This window comes from Marmota marmota, unplaced genomic scaffold (assembly GCF_001458135.2).
Source record: "Marmota marmota marmota unplaced genomic scaffold, marMar, whole genome shotgun sequence".
NCBI classification, from domain to species: Eukaryota; Metazoa; Chordata; class Mammalia; order Rodentia; family Sciuridae; genus Marmota; species Marmota marmota.
In genome coordinates, this window is record NW_026000108.1 from 31,850,717 (window position 1) to 31,871,604 (window position 20,888).

The 20,888-nt window shown below is 39.5% G+C and overlaps 1 protein-coding gene across 21 annotated transcripts in view; it reads right to left on the minus strand.

Annotated features, from left to right (window-relative positions):
• Positions 1–20,888, minus strand: part of Apbb2 (amyloid beta precursor protein binding family B member 2) — a 406,998-nt gene that overhangs the window by 163,095 nt on the left and 223,015 nt on the right. For 5 of the 21 annotated variants that reach the window (XM_048784387.1, XM_048784384.1, XM_048784383.1 and 2 more), the window contains one exon: positions 13,856–13,924. The exons of the other annotated variants lie outside the window; for them this stretch is intronic. In XM_048784387.1, coding sequence (XP_048640344.1) covers positions 13,856–13,874 — 19 coding nt within the window. In that variant the 5' untranslated portion in view covers positions 13,875–13,924. The remainder of the gene's footprint in view (positions 1–13,855; positions 13,925–20,888) is intronic. 21 annotated transcript variants of the gene reach the window in all.

A 20,888-nucleotide genomic window follows, 5' to 3' on the forward strand; every position in this document is an offset into this window, starting at 1 on the left:
TGTTCGCACCATCAGTGATTTATTCCGTATGTCTCTTGTTAGGAAGAAAGAAAGGTTTTTCAGACTAGAAGAGAATAAAATTCATCAGGAAGAATTCCAAAGGTTTCAAGTTTCTCAGTTTCTGAGCAATGGCTTCCTTCTTATCTGATCCTCTGCCCTCCCCATCAACTTTGGTGATCTCCACACCAGGGGCAGAAGAACCAAAGCACAGCTCCTGACATTCTTGAAATTGTATTCTGACAACTCCCTCTTCCTCCCCCAAGCAAAACAGGGATCTTCACAGAAGAGGAGGGCAAGAATTTCTCCCTGTTTGGGAGCTTAGAGTTATCTTTTTATTGTCAAATACTCAAGTTGGGCAATTTTAGAAGAGTCACTCATTCTCGAATCTTCCAGGAAGCTAGGCAATGTCCATGTGCTCTAGGCAATACCCATATTTGTAACAGAATGACCATGTGGCCCATAAGATAGCTAAGGGCTATCACCCAAAGAGGCTAGATTTGAGGCCACATTCTTTAAAATTATAATAAATCCTGCTTACCCAGGAATTACTTCAGCTTCTCGGTCTCGTTTACAGGAATAGAGAATGCAGTGTGTTTCTTCCCTTTAAATAATGCTTGGGAAATTGAATTTTTTTAAAAAAAATTAAGACTGATCACTACTACCATGTTATGAAAAACATGTTCCAATTTATAATTCAATCTCATTCAAGAGTAGTATTTGATATGAGCAAACCCCAGAATGAACACACATGAACTTTTCCCCGAGACATATCCACAGCATAGATACAAGGTCCACTCCCTTGAGAATTTAAAGTGACATGAGAAAGTGGAAACCTGCTAGCTTCCTAAAAGGCATAGCAACCAACTTCTATGAAGCTGTTTTCTGATTTTAGGTACTGTATTCTAGCATGTTATTAGGGAGAAAATTTCATTTGTTTATAACTATAAACATTTTCAGAAAGAATGCCATCAGAATTTCTAGGTGATTTTAATATGTAAGAAGCTTTAATATCCTCTAAGTGACATATCACAACTTTTAGCCATGTTCTCATAAGGCTTTTGGATCCCACGGCCCTCTCAGTGACCAGGTCACTCTCTCCCTTGCTTAAAAATCATGGTGGGTTTGGGAGGGGAAGGCTGGGTTAGAACAGAACCATCCTGCACAGAGTAGATGTGCAAACTCAGCTCTGTATTTCCTGTAGATGGTTGATGTGAGGATTGACAGTGAAAAGGCCTGCAGAGAGCTTTGGCACGATATGGAACAATAAATCTGGGCACCCCTCGCTTCTTTGTACCCAAGAGACACAGCACAGGGTTTCACTATGAAAAAATAAAAGTTCCTCAAGGGTTCAGAGGGAGAAGATTTACATTTCTATTTAAGTGAAATAAAAATCTTATAAAGTTGCTTAAAACCTAATATTTAGCTTTTTATCTTTGGAAATCATGGGACCTAAGAAATAAAAACCAGATACTTTCAACATACACAAAAAGCAAGTTTTTTAGACTCTCCATTTCTTTGCTGTAAAAATGGAGATAATAATAGTAGCTACCCCTTCCAGAGCTTTGCTGAGGACTAAGAGATGACTTGTCAAGCATTTAACCTAATGGCTGCATATCATAAGAGCTCAAAACACTCTAGAGATTATTATCACTTTACAGTTCCCACCTTTCCTGCATGCTTTTGTTTCTGTGGAAGAACAGACACACAATATTCACAGAAATCAGCTAAGAGGGTGGCTGACAGGTGAGAGGAGAAAATGGTCTTCTCTTCTTGGGGTGTAGAAGATCTGAAGGGAAAAGGATAGATTATCACCTGAGGATCCTGTGCCAACAAGACATGAAAGGAGAGGTGGCACATAGAAGGGAAAGAGCTGGCCAGGGGTTCTGTGAAGTGTGCTCTAGGACTTGGACCTGACCCTAAGGTAGTAGTGTGTAGAATGAATTGGAGGCTATGGTGTATATTATATGTGAGCGTGTGTAAGGCATATTTGTTTTTATGTTGGTATCTTCCACCACCACATTCTCAAAGAAGGAGATGACTATGGCAGAAAGTCATTAAAGAATCAATGTAAAGTAAGAGATCAAAACAGCAATGGTCATCAGAGAACAGTGGAATGAGGTAGAAAGAGGCATCACACTCACTGTGATGGTTAATATGAACTATCAATTTGATTGGACAGAGAGATATCTAGGATCAAGAGGCTTCTGGGAAGACTTCTAGATCTGATAAACAAATTCAACAAAGCAGCAGGATACAAGACGAACATACAAAAAATAATAGTTTTCTTTTACTCCAGTAATGAGTCCACCAAGAAAGAAATCAAAAAAACTACTTCATTCACCGTAGCCTTAGAAAGTAGCAATAACAACAACTTAGGACTAAATATAACTAAGGAGGTAAAAGACCTCTACAATGAAAATTATGAAACACTGAAGAAGACCTTAGAAAATGGAAGACCTACCATGTTCATGGAGAGGCAGAATTAATACAATCACAATGGCCATATCACTGAAAAAAAAAAAAAATGCAAGTCCCTGAGTCAAGGGTTCAATATTTTCTCTCCTGAGGAAGCTAGAGAGAAGGAAAAAAATTAAAAAGGGGATCTCCCATAAATAAAAGAGAGATCAGTAGAGGCAGGCAACCAAGAGGGAAGGAGGATGGGAGAGAAAAGGGAAGAACTGGGGAATAAAGTTGACCAAATCATGCTATGTACGTGTATGAATATTTCACAAGGCATTCCAATTTCATATATAATTATAATGTACCAATTAAAAATAAATTAACATGAGCTGGGGTTGTAGCTCAGTGGTAGAGCGCTTGCCTAGTATGTGTGAGGCCCTGGGTTCAATTCTCAGCACTGCATACAAATAAATAAAATAAAGGTCCATCAATAACTAAAAATATACAAAAGTAAATAAATAAACAGAAGAAAAATCAACAGAGTAAAGGGAATGGGGCAGAGGGGGGTTAGGAAGGTTAAGGGGAAGTATTAAAGACTGAAATACAGCAAATTATGTTATATGCACTTAGGAATGTGTTAAAAATGAACCCCACTATTATGTATAACTACAATGCACTAATAAAAACATTTTTTAAAATAACATTTCTTGGGGCTGGGATTGTGGCTCAGCGGTAGAGCGCTTGTCTAGCATGTGTGAGGCCCTGGGTTCGATCCTCAACACCACATAAAAATAAGTAAACAAAATAAAGGTATTATGTCTAACCAAAAAATAATTATTAAAAAAAAATAAAATAACGTTTCTTGGTGTATTGATAGGGTGTTTCTAGGCTGTCATGTGGGACAGCAAACTGAGTCGGGGAGATATCCACCATAAATGTGGGTGGCACAGTCCAATAAAATGGGGTTCAGGTGGAGCCAAATCCAGAAGGAGGACTCCATGGAAGATGAGAGCTGAATTTCTCTTTAGTGGAGTGTCTATTGCTGTTGCCATCCCCCAAGGACATGAGACTCCAGCTCCTTTATTTTTCCAAAGCAGCTTTTGACCAGTAACTCCCCAGGGAGGGCTACATGACCGGTGCCCCTTGTTCTAAGACTCCAGCTTGTTGGACTGAGCAGCTACTGGTTCATTTGGTTCTCCAGCTTACAGATGGCCCTTGTGGGACTCCTCAGCTTTTGAATGTGCAAGCCAATCTAATAAATCCCCTTTTATAATCATTCACACATATATATGTATGTATGAATATATATGTATGAAAAATGTTAATCCTACTGACTCTGTTCCTCTGGAGGACCCTGATTGATAAGTTCACCACTCACAGGGCTGGCTCCATCTCCACATTCCTACTTTCTGGCATTAGAATGGACTCTGCTCTTTTTTTTTTTTTTTTTGAATTTTAATATTTATTTATTTATTTTTAGTTATCGGCGGACACAACATCTTTGTTTGTATGTGGTGCTGAGGATCGAACCCGGGCCGCACGCATGCCAGGCGAGCGCGCTACCGCTTGAGCCACATCCCCAGCCCTGGACTCTGCTCTTTATCAAAGGGGAGCAAGACCTAGACATTAAGGTCAGTTGGGAGGTTACTGCGATAGTCCAGCTAAGACAGTGAGGAGAGGACAGTAGCTTTTTTCCAAAAGAGTTCCAGCTCTGGTCAATCATCTCCTGACCAGTGTTGGGGTCCAATCTCCTGAGGTCATGGAAAGTGCACCTTGAAGAATCCGCACTTGGGAGTTCCTGTTTATGAGCTGAAGTCAAGGAGACTGGAATGCGGCATATGGCAGGACAGCAATAACTCCTCACACTAGGCTAATTCTTGTGGGGCACGATGACCCTGTTTAAGGAGAAAAATAAGGCCCCAACTGTACTATCTGCTACATGCTTTAGATGTATGTTCCCTGACATGTCATGAGAGCATATCCTGTTTTGTCACCGGGGAGAATGTTTTCTTAGTACTAGCAAACAAGTTGGTTGTTTTCAATATGTTCTGCCATAGTTAAGACTGAACCTCCCACTGCCCTATAAAAGGTGGGCTGTGCAAGAACAAAGCAGCCTGCAGCTCTGCAGTCTCCCCAGCCAGCTCCCACCCACAAACAAATCGTCAACTTTTAAGACTCAGCGTCTTCACGCCTAATTGCAGGACTAAATGCTCAGTAGTAGTTCATTAGCGGCAGCGGCAGACCAGGACACGAAGATGAGGTTTCCATTAGCCACCTGGATTTCAGGGCAAAGATGGAAAAGAGTTTGGTGAACTGAGTTACTAGAAGGACATCAGAGACCTCAAACAAATCTGCTTCAGGATAATGGCAGAGGTGGACAAAGAGAGACCCTTAAGTAGCTTTACTACTACAAAGTTGGGGAGGACAAGATGGTAGCTGGAGAATGATCCAGGCTTACGGGAAAAAATTTTGTTTTTTAACAACAAGCATCTTTGTCATGTTTTACTGTTCAGAGGCTATAGAAGCAGAAGCCAGGAGAGAGGGGGAGAGTGGTCACAAAGGAGGAATCGGCCAATGTGGTAGAATCCAGGTGATGAGAGAAGGGGACCACAGCAGATGGGAAAGAGTCAGACCTGCCCAAGAGAAATGACACATCTTCACATGAGAAGGGACAGGAGGGAATAAGAATAGAGACAGATCTGTAAGTCACTATAGTGACATAAAACTGAGGAAAAGACAAACAGATAGCCTTCCTTTTCTCTATGAAGATAAAAATTCCCCTGGAGGAAGCAGGCTGGGTGGAGGGGTCTAGCAGGGAACTGAGGAGAGGGACAATATTTAGACACAGTCACAGAGGGGGATGGGAGAAGGCTTCAGGCATGCTGCAGAGGAGGATGCCCTCCAGGATCTGGGTAGAGCAGAGAATGAGGGAATGAGACCCAAAGAAGCCAAGAGCTAGGGAAAGAAAAAGGTCAGGGATCAAAAGCCTCAGAAAGCTGAGGAACAGGCACGAAAGGAATAATCGTTCTCAACCCTGGCAGCACGTTGGAATTCCTTGAGGAGCTTTAAAAAAATACAGATGCCCCGGTTCTGCTCCTAAGGACACTCCCAAAGATTCTGATTCAACTACCTTGGGACTGGGCCTGTCAGGGTGTTCAATGTTCTTTGGGTGGTTTCACTGTGCCGCCAAGGCTGAGGACGGGTGAAGTGAAGGGAGTGAGAGATCTAAAGAGTAAAATCGTCTACACCTGAGTTCACGATTTCAGAGGCCCATGGACACTCTGATCACATACGTCATCTTCCCTGTCTTCCCAAATGTCCTCAGCATCCCCACCCCCCAGCCAATTCTACGCTTCTTCTGAGATTCAGGGTAGAGGTGAAGGCTTTTCTTGCCCCTCCAGGGCTCCATGGTCTGCCTAAGCACATCTCTACTACAGCATCAACCACTCTGCTTCACTATCATTTTTAATTTGATGGAGTCTCCCACCAGCACTGACCTCCATCAGTCAGCACAGCAGTCTAGCGCAGAGTAGGCTCAATAAACATTTGTAGGAGAAATCCTTAGATAACATGAAAAAGGCAACTGTTTCATTAACACCTCAAGAAATATTGACCTAAAATATCTAAATACAGGGTTGGGGTTGTGGCTTAGGGGTAGAGTGTTCACCTAGTATGGGCGAGGCCCTGGGTTCGATCCTCAGCACCACATTAAAGTAAATAAATAAAATAAAGGTATTGTGTCCAACTACAACTAAAAAATGAATATTTTAAAAAGATTAAAAATAATATAGATATAATTCTTGAGTTTCTTATCAAATATTGAAAGGGAACTACCACTATGGCCTCAATGGAAAATTCACTTTTCCTTCTTTGAAAAAGCTAGCTAATGATAGCACAAAGAGAAAGGGTGATCAAACATCATCTCAACTTTAACTCCACACAGCATCTGAGCAAGGATTAAAATAAAATCCTGCAATATAATGTCTATGTCAATTTATCTTGCTCCTCAGTCTCAGCACTAGGAATATGACCCAGCTATCCCACTCCTTGGTCTACACCCAAAGGATTTAAAATCAGCATATTGCAGTAACACAGCCACATCAATGTTTATAGCAGCTCAATTCACAATAGCGAAGCTGTGGAAGCAACCTAGATGTCCTTCAATAAGATATGAATGGATAAAGAAACTGTGGTATATATACACAATGGAATATTACTCAGCATTAAGAGAGAATAAAATAATGGCATTTGCAGGTAAATGCATGGACTTGGAGAATATGCTGAGCACAATAAGTCAAAGGCCGAATGTTCTCTCTGATAAATGGATGCCGATCTATAATGGGAGGGGATGGGGGTGGGGGGCATGGAAGAACTTTGATTGGGCAAGGTCAGTGGTGGGGGAAGGAGCATGGGGGTAGGAAGATGGTGGAATTGAAGTGGCACCCCCTTTCTCCACAGAAAAGCCCTCTTCACCATGGCTGATTTTAGGACTGTCAGCAAAAGAGTCCATTGTAGATAAACTTCCTATTTTCATGTCACCCTGCTTACTTGGCCACTGGCCGAGAAGATACCAGCACTCCAGGTGCTGGACACCCCCTTACTAGTTTTTCACAAACGTGTCCAGTATAGTACTTTGAAGAAATGTGCAAACAATGCCTCTGCCCTTGAGCTGGGCTTCACAGGGATGTCTACATGTTTAAGATAAGTTACAAACGGGCCCATGGTAACAGCTGGCAGGGGGAGGAAAAAAAGGGGAGATGAAGCTCTCCCCTTCTCAGGTGTTGTCCTTGAAGAGTTAACATGCCCAGAACAGTGAAAGAAAAAGCTGCTTTTATGTGAACTTCTGCAGACTGTGAACTTCTGAGCCCCTCCCATTACATGCTGGGTATAAAACTCCGAAACTCTCTGAACTCGGGGTTCAAGGGATTGATTGATTACAGCAAAGGCTGTACCCTCTGAGCCTGGCTGCAGCCAAATAAAACTGTTTCCTGCTATCTTTGGTGCCTTGCCTCGTTTGTCCCTACACAGAATGAGATGGACATCATTACCCCAGGTACATGTATGACTGCACATATGGTGTGAGACTACATTGTGTATAACCAGAGAAATGAAAAGTTGTGCTGCAATTGTGTACAATGAATCAAAATGAATTCTGCTGTCATATATACCTAATTATAATTAATTAATTAATTAATAATAAAGAAGAAGACTTTTGAGAGCCACAGGTTCATGTCTTGTGACCCTGAGCAGACTGGTGCACTTTTCTGCCAAAAAGACTGTTCACCAGCTGCAATCCTATCCTGTTGAAGTGCTCCTATTTGGTCTGAGGAGCACTGGGGCCTAACCAAGGCAGTGGTGTGCATGTGCTCTGTGCATCCTACCATCCAGTTCTGGGCCTTCCACTAACCTTTACTGCATCACAAATAGCATCTGCATTGTTAGGAACAATGAGCAGAAGAGAATTAAGTAGAATGGTTATTAATAGCACAATAATTCAACAAAGTATGAAGAAAGATGAATTCTATGTGGGTATAAAAATGAAAGGACAGCTCTCTTCCCTTTTTATCCTAAGATCCCACCCACTTTTGATTTTTCCAGTTTACATGCAGGACAATTTTAGCCTGCTTTCCCCAATACTGAAGCTATATTGACACTCTGAAAGCTGATGCATTTAAGCCAGGAGCATTTTAAGTTGCCTCATATAATTTTAACTATACATTTGAGACCAAAGAACACTGGTCTATTACTCTCACAGATTGGGGAGATGGGGAGAGTCAAATCCACTCAAGCCCAGGTTGGACTCAGAGAACTCATGGCATCACCAACTTCCTAGATTCCCAAGCTAGAAACCTTAGAATACTCCTTCATGCATTTCTTATCTTCCCAAAGTCTTACCAATACTGCTTGAAAATGTTTCTCCAATACTTCAAGTGCCCTCTTCCCACCTTTTCTCTGCCTGCTTTCAGGACCTCACCCCTTACTCTGAGTTTTCCTGTGGAGATCATTAATATAACCACTCTTTCCATCTCTATCTACCTAACTGCAGGTTGTACATCCCCAATCTCAAAATCTAAAGTTCAAAATGCTCCAGAATCTGAAACTTTCTGAGTACCTATATAATGCCACAAGTATAAAATTCTACATGTGACCTCATGGGACTGGTTGCAGTCAAAATGCAGACCCACTAAAAATATATAAAATTACCTTCAGGCTACATGCACAAGATATACAGGAAACATAAATGAATTTCAGGTTTAGACTTGGGTCCATTCCCAGGATATCTCATTATATATATTCAGACATTCCAAATCTGAAACACATTCAATCCTAAGAATTTTGAGTAAGAGATATTCAACCTGCGTAAATGCCACCCCCCACACGTGCGTGCATGTGCATGTACATTTGCATACATTTAAATTTTTGAGGATTGCCAGATATTTTACAAAGTATCTACACCATTTTACAAGTCCCACCAGCAGGGGAAAGGGTTTCAATTTCTCCAAATCCTTGTCAACAATTGTTATCGTCTCGTTTTTATTATGGCGGTCCTAGATGGAATAAAATGGTATCACCATTGTGGTTCTGATTTACATTTTCCTTTCATTTTTTTTTTTTTATTTCCAGAATTCCCAGTTCTTTATTCAAAGTTGGCCACTGAGAGCACTCAATATATTTTTTTGTTCACTCATTCACTCACTAACTATTTATCAAGCACCAACTATGTGCTAGGCTGTCTCCTCAAGGCCATGAACACAACAGTAAACAAAATAAGCAGAACTGTCGAGGAATGAATAAGCAAGATGCCACTAACCAGGAGGGCTGGTGTGAGTACAGAGGTGGTTCTCCTCCTGGATTTGTCAAGGGGATGGACCCCAAATGATTTTGCCATCACCTCCAAATCGACTCATCGTGCTGTTCTGAGTGTGACTCAGGAAGGTTCAACATCAACTTAAGAAGCTCAATTCCTATTCCTGAGGTAGATTCAGATTTAAGAATGTGACAAAAATGACTATTACTACTGTCCTCATTGTCCTGCATGTACAATGGAGAAACATCTGTTAGAGCCTGGTATGTACACCTTCCTTTTCTGTTAACAGTTCTGCAATTTGGGGGGTGGGGGGGAGAATCAGCTTTCCTTGACACACATTCATTCATTCAACCAACTTTTTTTTGTGTGTGTGCTACCATGTGCCAGAGATGCTTCTAAGTGCTGAGGATATGGCAGTGAACAAATCTGACAAAGTAAAAATATCTCCTCTCTTGGAACTTATGTTCTAGGGTTTTAGCCCACGTGTTTCAGGCAGAGATGGGTGCACTCTTATTTCAGAGGGCACAGCCAGAGTGGCAAATCCCCTACAGTTCTGGTGGCTGGTTCCAGGAAAAGAATGTAACCCCACATAGAACCCCTCATGAGACCTTTGCTAGAATAAAAGGTACTCTTGTTTCATTTTTGAAAATTAGAAGATTTAAGCCTAGAAGTTCAAGGGGTTGCTACATAAGTGTGAATCTAACAAGAAAACAGAACCAAGAGACAGAAAGTAAACACGTCCTAAAATGGCACTGTTAGAATAATAAAGTAAAGCATGCTGAACAGGAGAGCCCTGAACTTCTCAGGTCAAGAGACTTATTTATTTATCTTGCTTAAGCCATTTTGAGCTGGGTTTTCTCTTTTTTTGCTACTAAAAGAGCCCTAGTTAATACATGGAGTGTTTTATAAGAAGCCTAAGCAAAATTAGGAAAGTCAGGATCAGTCTAATTTCAGGGCATACATAGCTGTTCTTAAACCTAGGCACAAAGGCCCCCGCACGGATGCAGCCAGGCAGACCAAACCCTAACCCAGCTCACAGTACAGACCTATCCCAGATCCTGCAGTTAGACATGGCTTCCCCACCTCCTTTTCTCTTTTTTAAGACATACAGACTTGTTTCAGAGAAGAAGCTGTCAGTAATGACAGGAAACCCTTCTCTGTTCAGCAACAGTCTGCTCACTCTCTCTCTCCTACCATGACACACTTGTAAAATTGGAAATGAGCTGACAGATGGGCCCAAGGAAGACCGACGTTTGCCCCGTTCTTGAATGAGACTTGGTGTTTTCTCCAATTTTGGTTTACTGCTGTACAATTTCATTTCCACTGAGGAGTTAACAACAAATCGCCTACCCTGAGGAATGCTACCTTTTGAACTGGACCTCCAAGTATTAAGGAAAAGAAATAAACTCAGACTTTTCCTCTTAGGAAGGAGAGGCAAAATAAAACTGGTTTCCTGAAATTAGTCATGAAAGCAAACCCTCAATGTGATAAAAATGATAAGAAATTCTCTGTGAACAAAAGAAGCAAAAGGTACTAGAAGGCAGCTTGAGCTACTGGGTCAGGGAGATCACAGGAAGAGAGCCTGGGAGGCTCCCAGTACTGAGACAGCAACTCCACAGGCTGATCACAGGGTCAAAGATAAAGGGGTCCTTCCAATAGCTAGGTCTTACCCACCTCAGGGGCCCCCGGTGGGCTCCACTGAACTGCCTGAGGGCTCGCTCCATTCAAGCTCCCAGTAGAACTGAGGGCTCCAGACAGATGGATCAAATACTTTTCTTTAAGACATTTGATCAGCTCTTCACTATCTCAGACTTGCCAATCCACAATGTATAAACACTTCAAAACAAAATTTTACATAATAAACATATACAACTTTTGTCAATTAAAAAAATGTAACCATGAAACCGTATTTAAAAAAATTCAGAGTCTGTGATGAAAAAGATGAAGTTATTACACAAACTCATTAAGTCTGAAGTAGGCAGAGGGCCCTATAGGAACATGGGCTTATAAACAGAGAGGGCCAGGGGAGGTTTCCCACAAAAGGACTACTAAGCTGAGTCCTGAAGGGTAGGCAGGGAGAAAGAGAAACTACAGGCGGGGGAAAGTCTGGTATTTCAACATAACACCTGGCAGATGTGATGGCTGGTTATTTGGGAAACACAAGGCAGAATTTGTGTACTTAAATAAAAAGACCTTGGAAAGTAGTCCCTTTGGGAAATTATATGCTTACTCCGAGGATATTTTCACTGCTCATTTTTAAGCTGTTTTCACTCCTTAGAAAAGCTTCACCATCTTCTGAAGAATTTATTTTTTAATAGAGCTCTAGACTTTTATAGCCAAGTATGATAAATATGGTCAATGACCAAGCTTGAGAACACTGGTATAGGAGAAAAGAGTAGGGAAGGAGCTATAAAGGAAACATTATGTGTTTCCTTGGGTAACTGAGAAGTTGGGTCTCAAGTCAATTCCCAAAGGGGAAAATATTACACAATAATAAATAACAAAGTCCTTGAAATAGGGTAACAACTTGACTATGTTATGGGATAAGAACTACTTGGAAGGGACTCCTGAGCTGAATCCTGAAGGATCAAAAGGTATTTTCCAGGCAGGTAATAATATCAATTCTGGGAGATTTGTCTTTTCAAACACTTCAGACATGCTCTTAGTTGCAAATACAAGCCTGTAGTCAGAGCTCCCAAGAATTGAAAAATCTTTGCTCACTACCTGCCGTTTGAATTTTCAAACAACAAAAAAAAAAATCCTGGAATAAGATACTCCACTGAGATAAGAATACTGCTTTCCTTGTAAAAACTGTTACCTTCTATATCAATGCATGATAGTAGCAGCTGTTATTTAAAAATCACGTTGGATAACTGTTTCAGTATCTCATACGACTACCAAGGAACAAAGCAATCTGAATCCCTGCAGAAAGAATGAATACATCATCCTAACAATATACAGCCACAGCAAGAAATTTCTGGAAGTTATTTGATTCTTCCCTTCCATATGAGGAAAAAAAATCATTTTATATATTTGTCAGCCTTACTCTTTTAATGTTTCAATACTGAGTCTATTTGCAACATAAGATTTTATAGGACTCCTAAAAAGAATTAATCTCAATATTTAAAATCTATTTTTTTTTAATTTTAGTGTAACAGTAGAATTTATTGAAGAATAGAAACAGGAACAGCACTGTTGCAGTGCAATAGGGGACTCGATTGCACGTTTTCTTCCTAAAATCTATTTTTTAAAAAAATGTTTTTAGTTGTTGTAGACCTTTATTTATTTATATGCAGTGCTGAGAATTGAACCCAGTGCATCACACATGCCAGGCAAGTGTGCTACCACTGAGCCACAGCCCCAGCCCCCTAAAATCTATTTTTTAAAAGGACATATGCTGGGTGTGGTGGCGCATGCCTATAATCCCAGAGGCTTGGGAGGCTAAGGCAGGAGGATGGCGAGTTCAAAGCCAGCCTCAGCAAAAGCGAGGTGCTAAGCATCTCAGGGAGAGCCTGTCTCTAAATGAAATATAAAATAGGGCTGGGGATATGGCTCAGTGGCCAAGTGTCCCTGAGTTCAATCCTATTACCCAAATAAATAAATAAAAGGCATACATATTTGTCTTGAGTTTCTAAAATTAAAATACCTAATCAAATATGTATTTATAAAGAAAACCTATCCCTTCCCCAAATCATCACAGCATGAAGAATCAGCTTTAAGTTCCTGATTTTTCTATATAAACTTAGGTTTGTCATATTATTTTTTTGACTTTTTTTTTTTTTAAATAAAAAGGATATTTCTTGCCACTCCTATGCCTGTGCTGAACTTAATGTTTATTTCACTATTATTATTGTTTACTTCTTTGTTGAAATGTAACACACAAAGTGTTATGTAAAGGAGAAAAGGATTTGAACATATTTAATAAGTTTCACTTTAGAATGTAAGGAAATTAATATCTTTTTATCCTTGGTTAAGTGCACTTATTTAAAATGAGAACTTGCTGAATGGTATGTTTCCTAAGAAAAATGGAATGAACAGATCTACACATGTAGTCTTATATTATGTTCAGTTTGAAATGCTACTGCAATTGTTTTTTTCCTTGTTATGTTTCCATGAAGCTATGAATTAAAACCCACACTATATTGGGTCTAGACTAGCAGCTATCATGAGACAAAAAAAGGGACATACAATAAAATTAGTTTTTTTTTTTCTGAAGACCTGAAATTAATCAGCATTAGGTTCAAGGAGAATACTAATTGGGGGATTCTATTCTAGACAAACTTCACAATATAAGAAGCAAACCAAGATTCAACGCCAACACCTACTGCTTTGTTCATATTTCAAAAACTCACAGGCTATAATTCACAGTGCTAGATGGTACAATTTCAGTTTTAATTTCTTGTCATAGTCAACCAAAATATTTTACATGATGATTTGTGCAATTATTACACAAATATGATTAAGTTCCATTGATCCTTCTACCTTATTTGGATATTCATTCTTCCATTAGCAAAAAACAATGAAAACCAGAAGCATGTTGTTTTAGCAAATTATGAGTTTAACATTAAAATAATTGTCTCATATGTTTCATAAGGGTTTAATATTGAACTGCTTCTCTGTATTGAAATATGTGAAAATGTATCTAACCTGGAAGTACTTCTGACATGGATCACTGGGCTTCAGCAATGGTGCAGGAAATAGTTTATAATTTGCAATCTAAAAAACAAAAAGGAATCATTTGAGAAATTAAAACCTCAAATAACAAAGCATAAAAGGAAACTATCATAACATTGAAAGTTCTTCCAAAAGCTGTTCAAAATTTTAAACAAATGTTGGCAAATTATGTACAAATTTTTGTTTATATTCACAGTTAATCCCACTACTTCTGACTCTAATTTGAATTCCTACTTAACCACATTCCCCATAAACATTTATTAAGAATTATTTTCCCCATGCCAGGCCAAAGCTGTCTGTCTCAGGTTTCCAATGGCTTTTTCTTTTTTCTTTTTTTTTTTTTGGTTGTAGTTGGGCACAATACCTTTATTTAATTTATTTATTTTTATGTGGTGCTGAGGATTGAACCCAGCGCCTCGCACATGCTAGGTGAACACTCTACCACTGAGCCACAACCCCAGCCTTCCACTGCGTTTTTCCCCACTAAACACTTATAATTCAGAAGCCACTAAGGAAAAAAAATAACATACATAAAACTACATAAAAACGAAAACCTTCTGTTTAAGAAATAAAATTACTATAAATATGGTAACAATGAGAAACAAATTACCATCACAGATGACATAAAAGGACAATTTTCCTTTATCTAGAAAGCAATCCCTGAAATCATTAAGAAAACTAAGAACAAGCTACAAGAACATGAGCAAAGGACAGGAACAAGTGCCAAAAGAAACATAAGTGCCCAATAAACATAATTAACTAACCTCATAGGAAACTAAACAAAATGCAATCTAAGTACAATAACTGACTGGTTCTCATAGATCAGAATACCAAGATGAACAAGCTTGAGAACATATAATCTAAGGCAAGGACGCTGGAAATAAGAATACTCAAATCTTGCAGGTAAAAACTGACAGAACTCTTTGGGAGACCATTTGCAAATATCTGAGCAAATTCAAAATACATCAAACTCTACTGCTCAGCAATTTCACTTCCAAGAATTCATTTTACTGATAAACTCACTTTGATGCTATCATTCTACAACCAGAAAAACCTGGTAATGACCTAACTGATAGTCAGTGGACAACTGGCTCATTAAGTTATGATACATCTATTTAATGCCACCATTAGGAAACATGAAGAGGAACTGTGTGCACCCACATGGAAAGGACATCAAGACATATCACTGAGAAGTCACTAACATGCAGGGCATGGCATGATATAATTGACTAACCATTTTAAAAGCATACACATATGAACACACACAGGTGCACACTCACACACCTGCATTTAGAGAGGAAATTTCTCAAAGGAACAGTAAGGAACCAGAAATAGCAGTAAACCGCCAGTTTACCAATTAGATACATAACAAGGGAAACTAAAAACAGACCTTGTTTTCAATGAGTCTGCTATCAGGAATGTCACTTAGACAGATAATGTATTATATTATAGTAGGTTAAATGAGGATACTGCATGACTCCATTTATGTAAAGTACAAAAACAGGAAAAAACATTGTGTGTCAGGATGGTAGTGGGGGCAGGCGCAGAAGAGGAAGACGCAGGAGAGTAGCTTCAGGGATACTGGTCACAGCAATGAACTGGTTCTTGACTGAATGGGAAAAATTCATCAAGCTGGGCTGCTATGGGCACATTTTTATAAGTGCACTGCCATTTTATAAAAAGTTACAAGAAAGGGCTAAAGGCTAGAGGCTTTCTGAAGCATAATTCAAATGGAAAAACTTCGTATTTGCAAAGCCTCTAAATTCTAACCTAACCTTTCCAAACTAGTAACCTTTAATGAGCATTACTTCCAACTTCATGATTCAGATAATGACCTGACAACCTGGTCTGCTGGTCCACAATACATTTTTAATTATATTTTCACATACTGTGGGTAAGGCTCATTACTCTGGTATAATTAAAGGGGTGGGTTTATTTTAAACTGTCCTGAAATACCAAGAGGTGCCTCCCTCCAGACACATTTGTCTTCATCCCATGCCTTTCTCAGCACCTTAAAAAGTATTTTTACAATTCAATTTTCCTTTGGGTGTTGAGGCAGGGGGAAGACGTCTTCAATGTACCTTAAATTATAAGCAGAAACACCAAAGTGATAAATAAATAGCTCAATGAAACAAATACCAATGAAGTAGAGAGAAAACCAAAGAAAGGCAACTTTGGGAAGGCTTGAACAAAAGTTAAGAACATGCACATCTTTACTGTATATAATCCTTAAAATAGTCCTGTTTTCCTGTACTGAACCAAACTGCACCTTTAGCAAAGTTAAGAATTAGACACTTTGCTAATCACTTCATGTCATAAATAGCCCTGTGCTATTATCAAACAATACACATTCCATACTTACCTCACGCCATGCATTATGCTAGAAGCAGGGATGCAAGGACAGTTTAGTCAACAAAAACTATTTTCCTCTTCAGTGCAGTCTATTGGGGGAGATGGATGTTAATCACAAAATTAACTCAGATCAGTATGTAAATATGTATGTTCTGGGAGAAAATATCTTGGTTGTTAACAAAGGATAGGTGACAGGCTGCAGTCTGGAAAGGTTCTCCTGAGACAATGAAATTTGAGGACTACATAGGATTTAGGAAAGAGAAACATTTCTTAAACAACTACCATGTACAAGAAGGCATTTCCTGGCCTTGGAGATGGAGTACAAATATCCAAGCTACTTTTCCTTGATGAATGAATCTAATCTGGTAAAAACAGTTTCTGATAGGGACTTGCTGGTGTGAACCAACAATAACTTGAGAAAAAACAAAAGAGGCACTTAGGAAATGGGAAAACACTATGCAAATGTACGGTTTTAAGAAGAATCTACAGCTGTGCTGTCCAATATAGCTGCTACTAGCAGCAATACAGAGCTTTCAAACACTTAAAAGGTGACCAGTCCAACTGAAGAACTGAATTTTCAACTTTATTAACTATACTCAATTTAATTACAAATTCATAAAGTGATACTTGATACACTGGAAAATTAAGTAACACTGGAACTTTTAGAGTAGGTGAGCCTACTTTTTCAACTCTGAATTTTATGGAATCTGAATACAGGCCAAATATTTCCATGAATATTTTGCATCTGAGTTCAGTGCTATGAGTATAAAATACATGTTGATTTTGAAGACTCTGCACAAAAAAAATGCCAAATGTCTCACATTCGTAATATTTAAATATTGAATTAATGTTGAAATGAAAACATCTCAGATGTACTGAGTTAAATTAAACGTGTTTAAATTAAATTTAACTTTTTAAATTTTTGTTTTCATGTGGACTAGAAATTTCAATTTACCTATGTGCCTGGTCTTTTATTTCTGTCGGAGAAGCGCTGACCCAGAGAATGTAGACAGAGTCCGAAACGTTACCTTAGATTAAATTATTGTCTATCTTAATCAAATGATTATCTACCTTCTATCTGTAAAAGTAAAGACTAGCAGAAATGTTACCTCTCCCGCGATGCTGGAGATTTTGCCAGCAGCATTCAGAGCAAGTGCCTTTCTTGCCACAGAAATCACATTCTGAGGTCAAAGGTGCTGGGGACGAATGGCAGGCCACTACATGTTCTGCATTAGGAACACAGTTGTGATTTTAAGGTGAAGCACAAAACAACCTAAGTGAAATAGTCTACAGTGATTTCCTGCCTTCCAGCGGTGTTTGCCTGTGCCCTGTAAATGAAAATCCATTGCGCTGACGGGCCTTGGGGTGATGCTATTAGGGCATAATAAACATTCCACAGGACCTGAGAGAGCCCGCAACAGAATTCACAAATGCACAATTAAACAAATAGATGAGTGAATAAATAAATAGAACACCCACTATTCTATTCTGGTTCTGTGTAAGATGCCAGGCACTTGCAAATGATTCCAAACAGAATAAAAATCAGACAAAGAATTTGGCTTTGCCTGTCTTCCCCAAATACAGGCAAATGCAACTGACAAATTCGTCCCTCTCAATTGACTACTCTCTCTGTCCTGCCTGCTCTCTCCTCAGACATTGTTATGGTATGATGTGATTTGTGTCCCCCAAGGATCTGCTGTGAAGAATGGCTTGGTCCCCAGGGTGGTGCTGTTGGAAGGGGGTGGGCCCTTTGGGAGGTGGAGCCTTGTATGAGGCCTTCAGGCCGTGGAGGAGTTGAGGGTGTGAGGTACCTCTCCCTCCGCCCCTTGGTAGTTCTGGCAAAAGGGCTGTTACAGAGCCCTTTTGAGGGCCCAAGTGGCTCTCGGTCCACTGGCCTGAGACATAACCCTGGCCTGCTCCCACATGCATTCTAACCTTTGTTCCCACCATTGTTCTTCACCTTGATGTAACTGTGTTATCAGCTTTTATTTTCCCCCTATAACAAAATACCTGGGGTAATCAACTTTCAGAGAGAAAAGGTTTATTTGGGTTCATAGTTTTGAAAGCTTCAGTTCATGGTCAGTTAGCCCTGTTGCTTTGGGGCCTGTGGTGAGGTGGCATATCATGGCAGGAACACACCGTGGAATGAAGCTGCTCACCTCAGAGCTGGGATGGGAAGAGAGAGAGAAGACATGGTCCCACAATTCCCTCTGAGGGTACCTCCCTAGTGACTTCAAACCTCCCAGTAGGCCCTGCCTCTTAATATTACACTGCTTTCCAGTAGCATCACAGGCGGGTGACCAAGCCTTGAATCCCTGACCTTTGGGGGAATACTCCCAATTCAAACTGCAACAGTGATATTGCCCTCATCATAACTGAGCTGATACAGGTGCCATGCCCTTAAACTTCTACCACTCTGAGCTAAGTCACCCTTCTCTCTCTCTCTCCTCAGGTATTTCATTGTAATAACATAAAGCTGACTAACACAAACATTAAGTACTGCATGCAATTCCATAACTCCTCTCTTGCCCTTCAGTCTAATCCCTCCCTTCACTTCCTCTCAGATCTATCCTAGATCCACAATATCAGATAAATAACTTCTCTGTTCACAATCCCTCCCTTATCCAGAAATCGCCAGAATTAATTCTTTTGACTATTGAAAATCTAGTTCCAATTGATTCTAGAACCTCTCCTTGACTCAAACCCTTCATTACCTTCAAGTAACTACTTTCTTGGAAACTTTAATGTTCTGTAATCCTATCAGACTCAATAACTCCTTCCTATGATAAATATTTTTTGTTATGGTTTGGATATGAGGTACCCCCCTGCAAAGTTCCTGTGTTAATGCATGAGCTAAAACAGATTATGAGAGTGAATAGTTACTACTCTCTAAGAGAGTAGTAACCTAATTGGTGGATTAATCCATTTGATGGATTAATACTCTGAATGGATTACTGGGTAGAAACTGGGACGAGGCTAGAGAAAGGAGGTCACTGGGGGCATGTCTTGGAGATCGTATAATCTGTCCCTGTCTCTTTGCTCTTCTTGCTTCTTGGCTTGCAAGAACTGAGCAGATTTTCTCTGACTCACCTCTGGTCCAGAGTGATAGAGTCTCTTTACCAGGGACTGAATCTCTGAAACCATGAGACCAAATAAACTCTTCCTCCTTTTAAGTTATTCAGGACAGATATTTTGGTCACAGAGATGAAAAGCTGACTAACACTTAAAATGACCCTTTATTCTCTTGAAGTAAAATTCATAGATATATAACTTATCGACACATAAATTCCAGAAAGGGAGAAATTACAGTAGGGATGCATTTCAATAAGCAAATTTTCAAGCGTGGTAAACTAGGGATCATAATGAACAGTCATCAGACATTTGTCTATGTACAGAATCACTGTTAGGGTAACAGCTATGTTAGAAGCTATGTTATGACAGAAGCTGAGTGTTGTATATGGACAACTCAGATATTGTGAAATACACTGCTGTCATTAACATCATTAACTTCAAAATACTCAATAACTCTTAGGAAATACCAAAGATACTAAATATGATTATCTTTTGATCAGGAGGCTTTAGAATATACAGTGTCTATTAAAACCATAAAAAAAAACTTTACATGTAGAACTTTTGGGATAATTATAAACATGTGGTTCACCTACATGAATATTCAGCAGATTGTCTGGGAGATTCACAGATTTAAGACATTCTTTGTTGGACAGGGCAGTCCTGGATGCTGCAAGATATTTATCATTCCTGCTCTCATCCCAAAAACTGAAGTAGTGAGTCCCTTTCTATACTCCCTAAGGAGTTCTAGCTACTACTAAATCCCCTACTTTGCAAGTTTGGACCTTTGCCCGGAGTTCTCTTCCTCTTCTTGTTTGACACTCAGGTTCAACATGATCTTGAACCACTCTTAATGTTGGCAAGCTTGTTCTCTTATCAATGGCAAATTATGGTTACCATCAATCTGACAGTTACCATAGGATTAAACAAGATACCAAATGTTGATCACTTGATTTGCTTAGTTCCAAGCATATCCTCAACATTCGTAAATAATAACTGCTATTACTGTTATTAATATTTTCTTAACACATATGAATTGTTTTCTCAATTAGGTTGTAAGCTCTGGTGCCTTCGAGATCTTTGTACACCCAACCTAAGGACCTAGTAAATTCTGGTGGCTCTTATCTCCCATTTTCTTTCCCTGTCCCATCCTGACTTCTTGTGAAAATATTCACAAATAGTAGCCTGTTTCCAAGAACGAAGAACTTCAATTACAATGGAAATGGAGTTTTGGCATTACTGAAAACATCACTGTAACCTGCCAAGCAGAGGAAGAGCTGTCCAAATGCTGCTGATGTACTTTTTTTCCTTGAAAATCTGCAGGGCATATTAATTGATGAATACTTTTATATGTAATATTGTGCTCCATGGGGGGGGGGGGAAATTTAATTTTTTTTTTAATTTGGGGAACATAAACCTTTAGTAGTAATAAATTTCTTACATTCACATACCTGGGACTCTACTGCAGTTCAGAATCATTGCTCTGATTCTGAGTCATCGAGAGATCCTAAGCTGACCAAATATAAAATTTAAAACAGAAAGAAAAAAGTTATGGTAACTTCTCAACCGCAACCCACGCAGACAA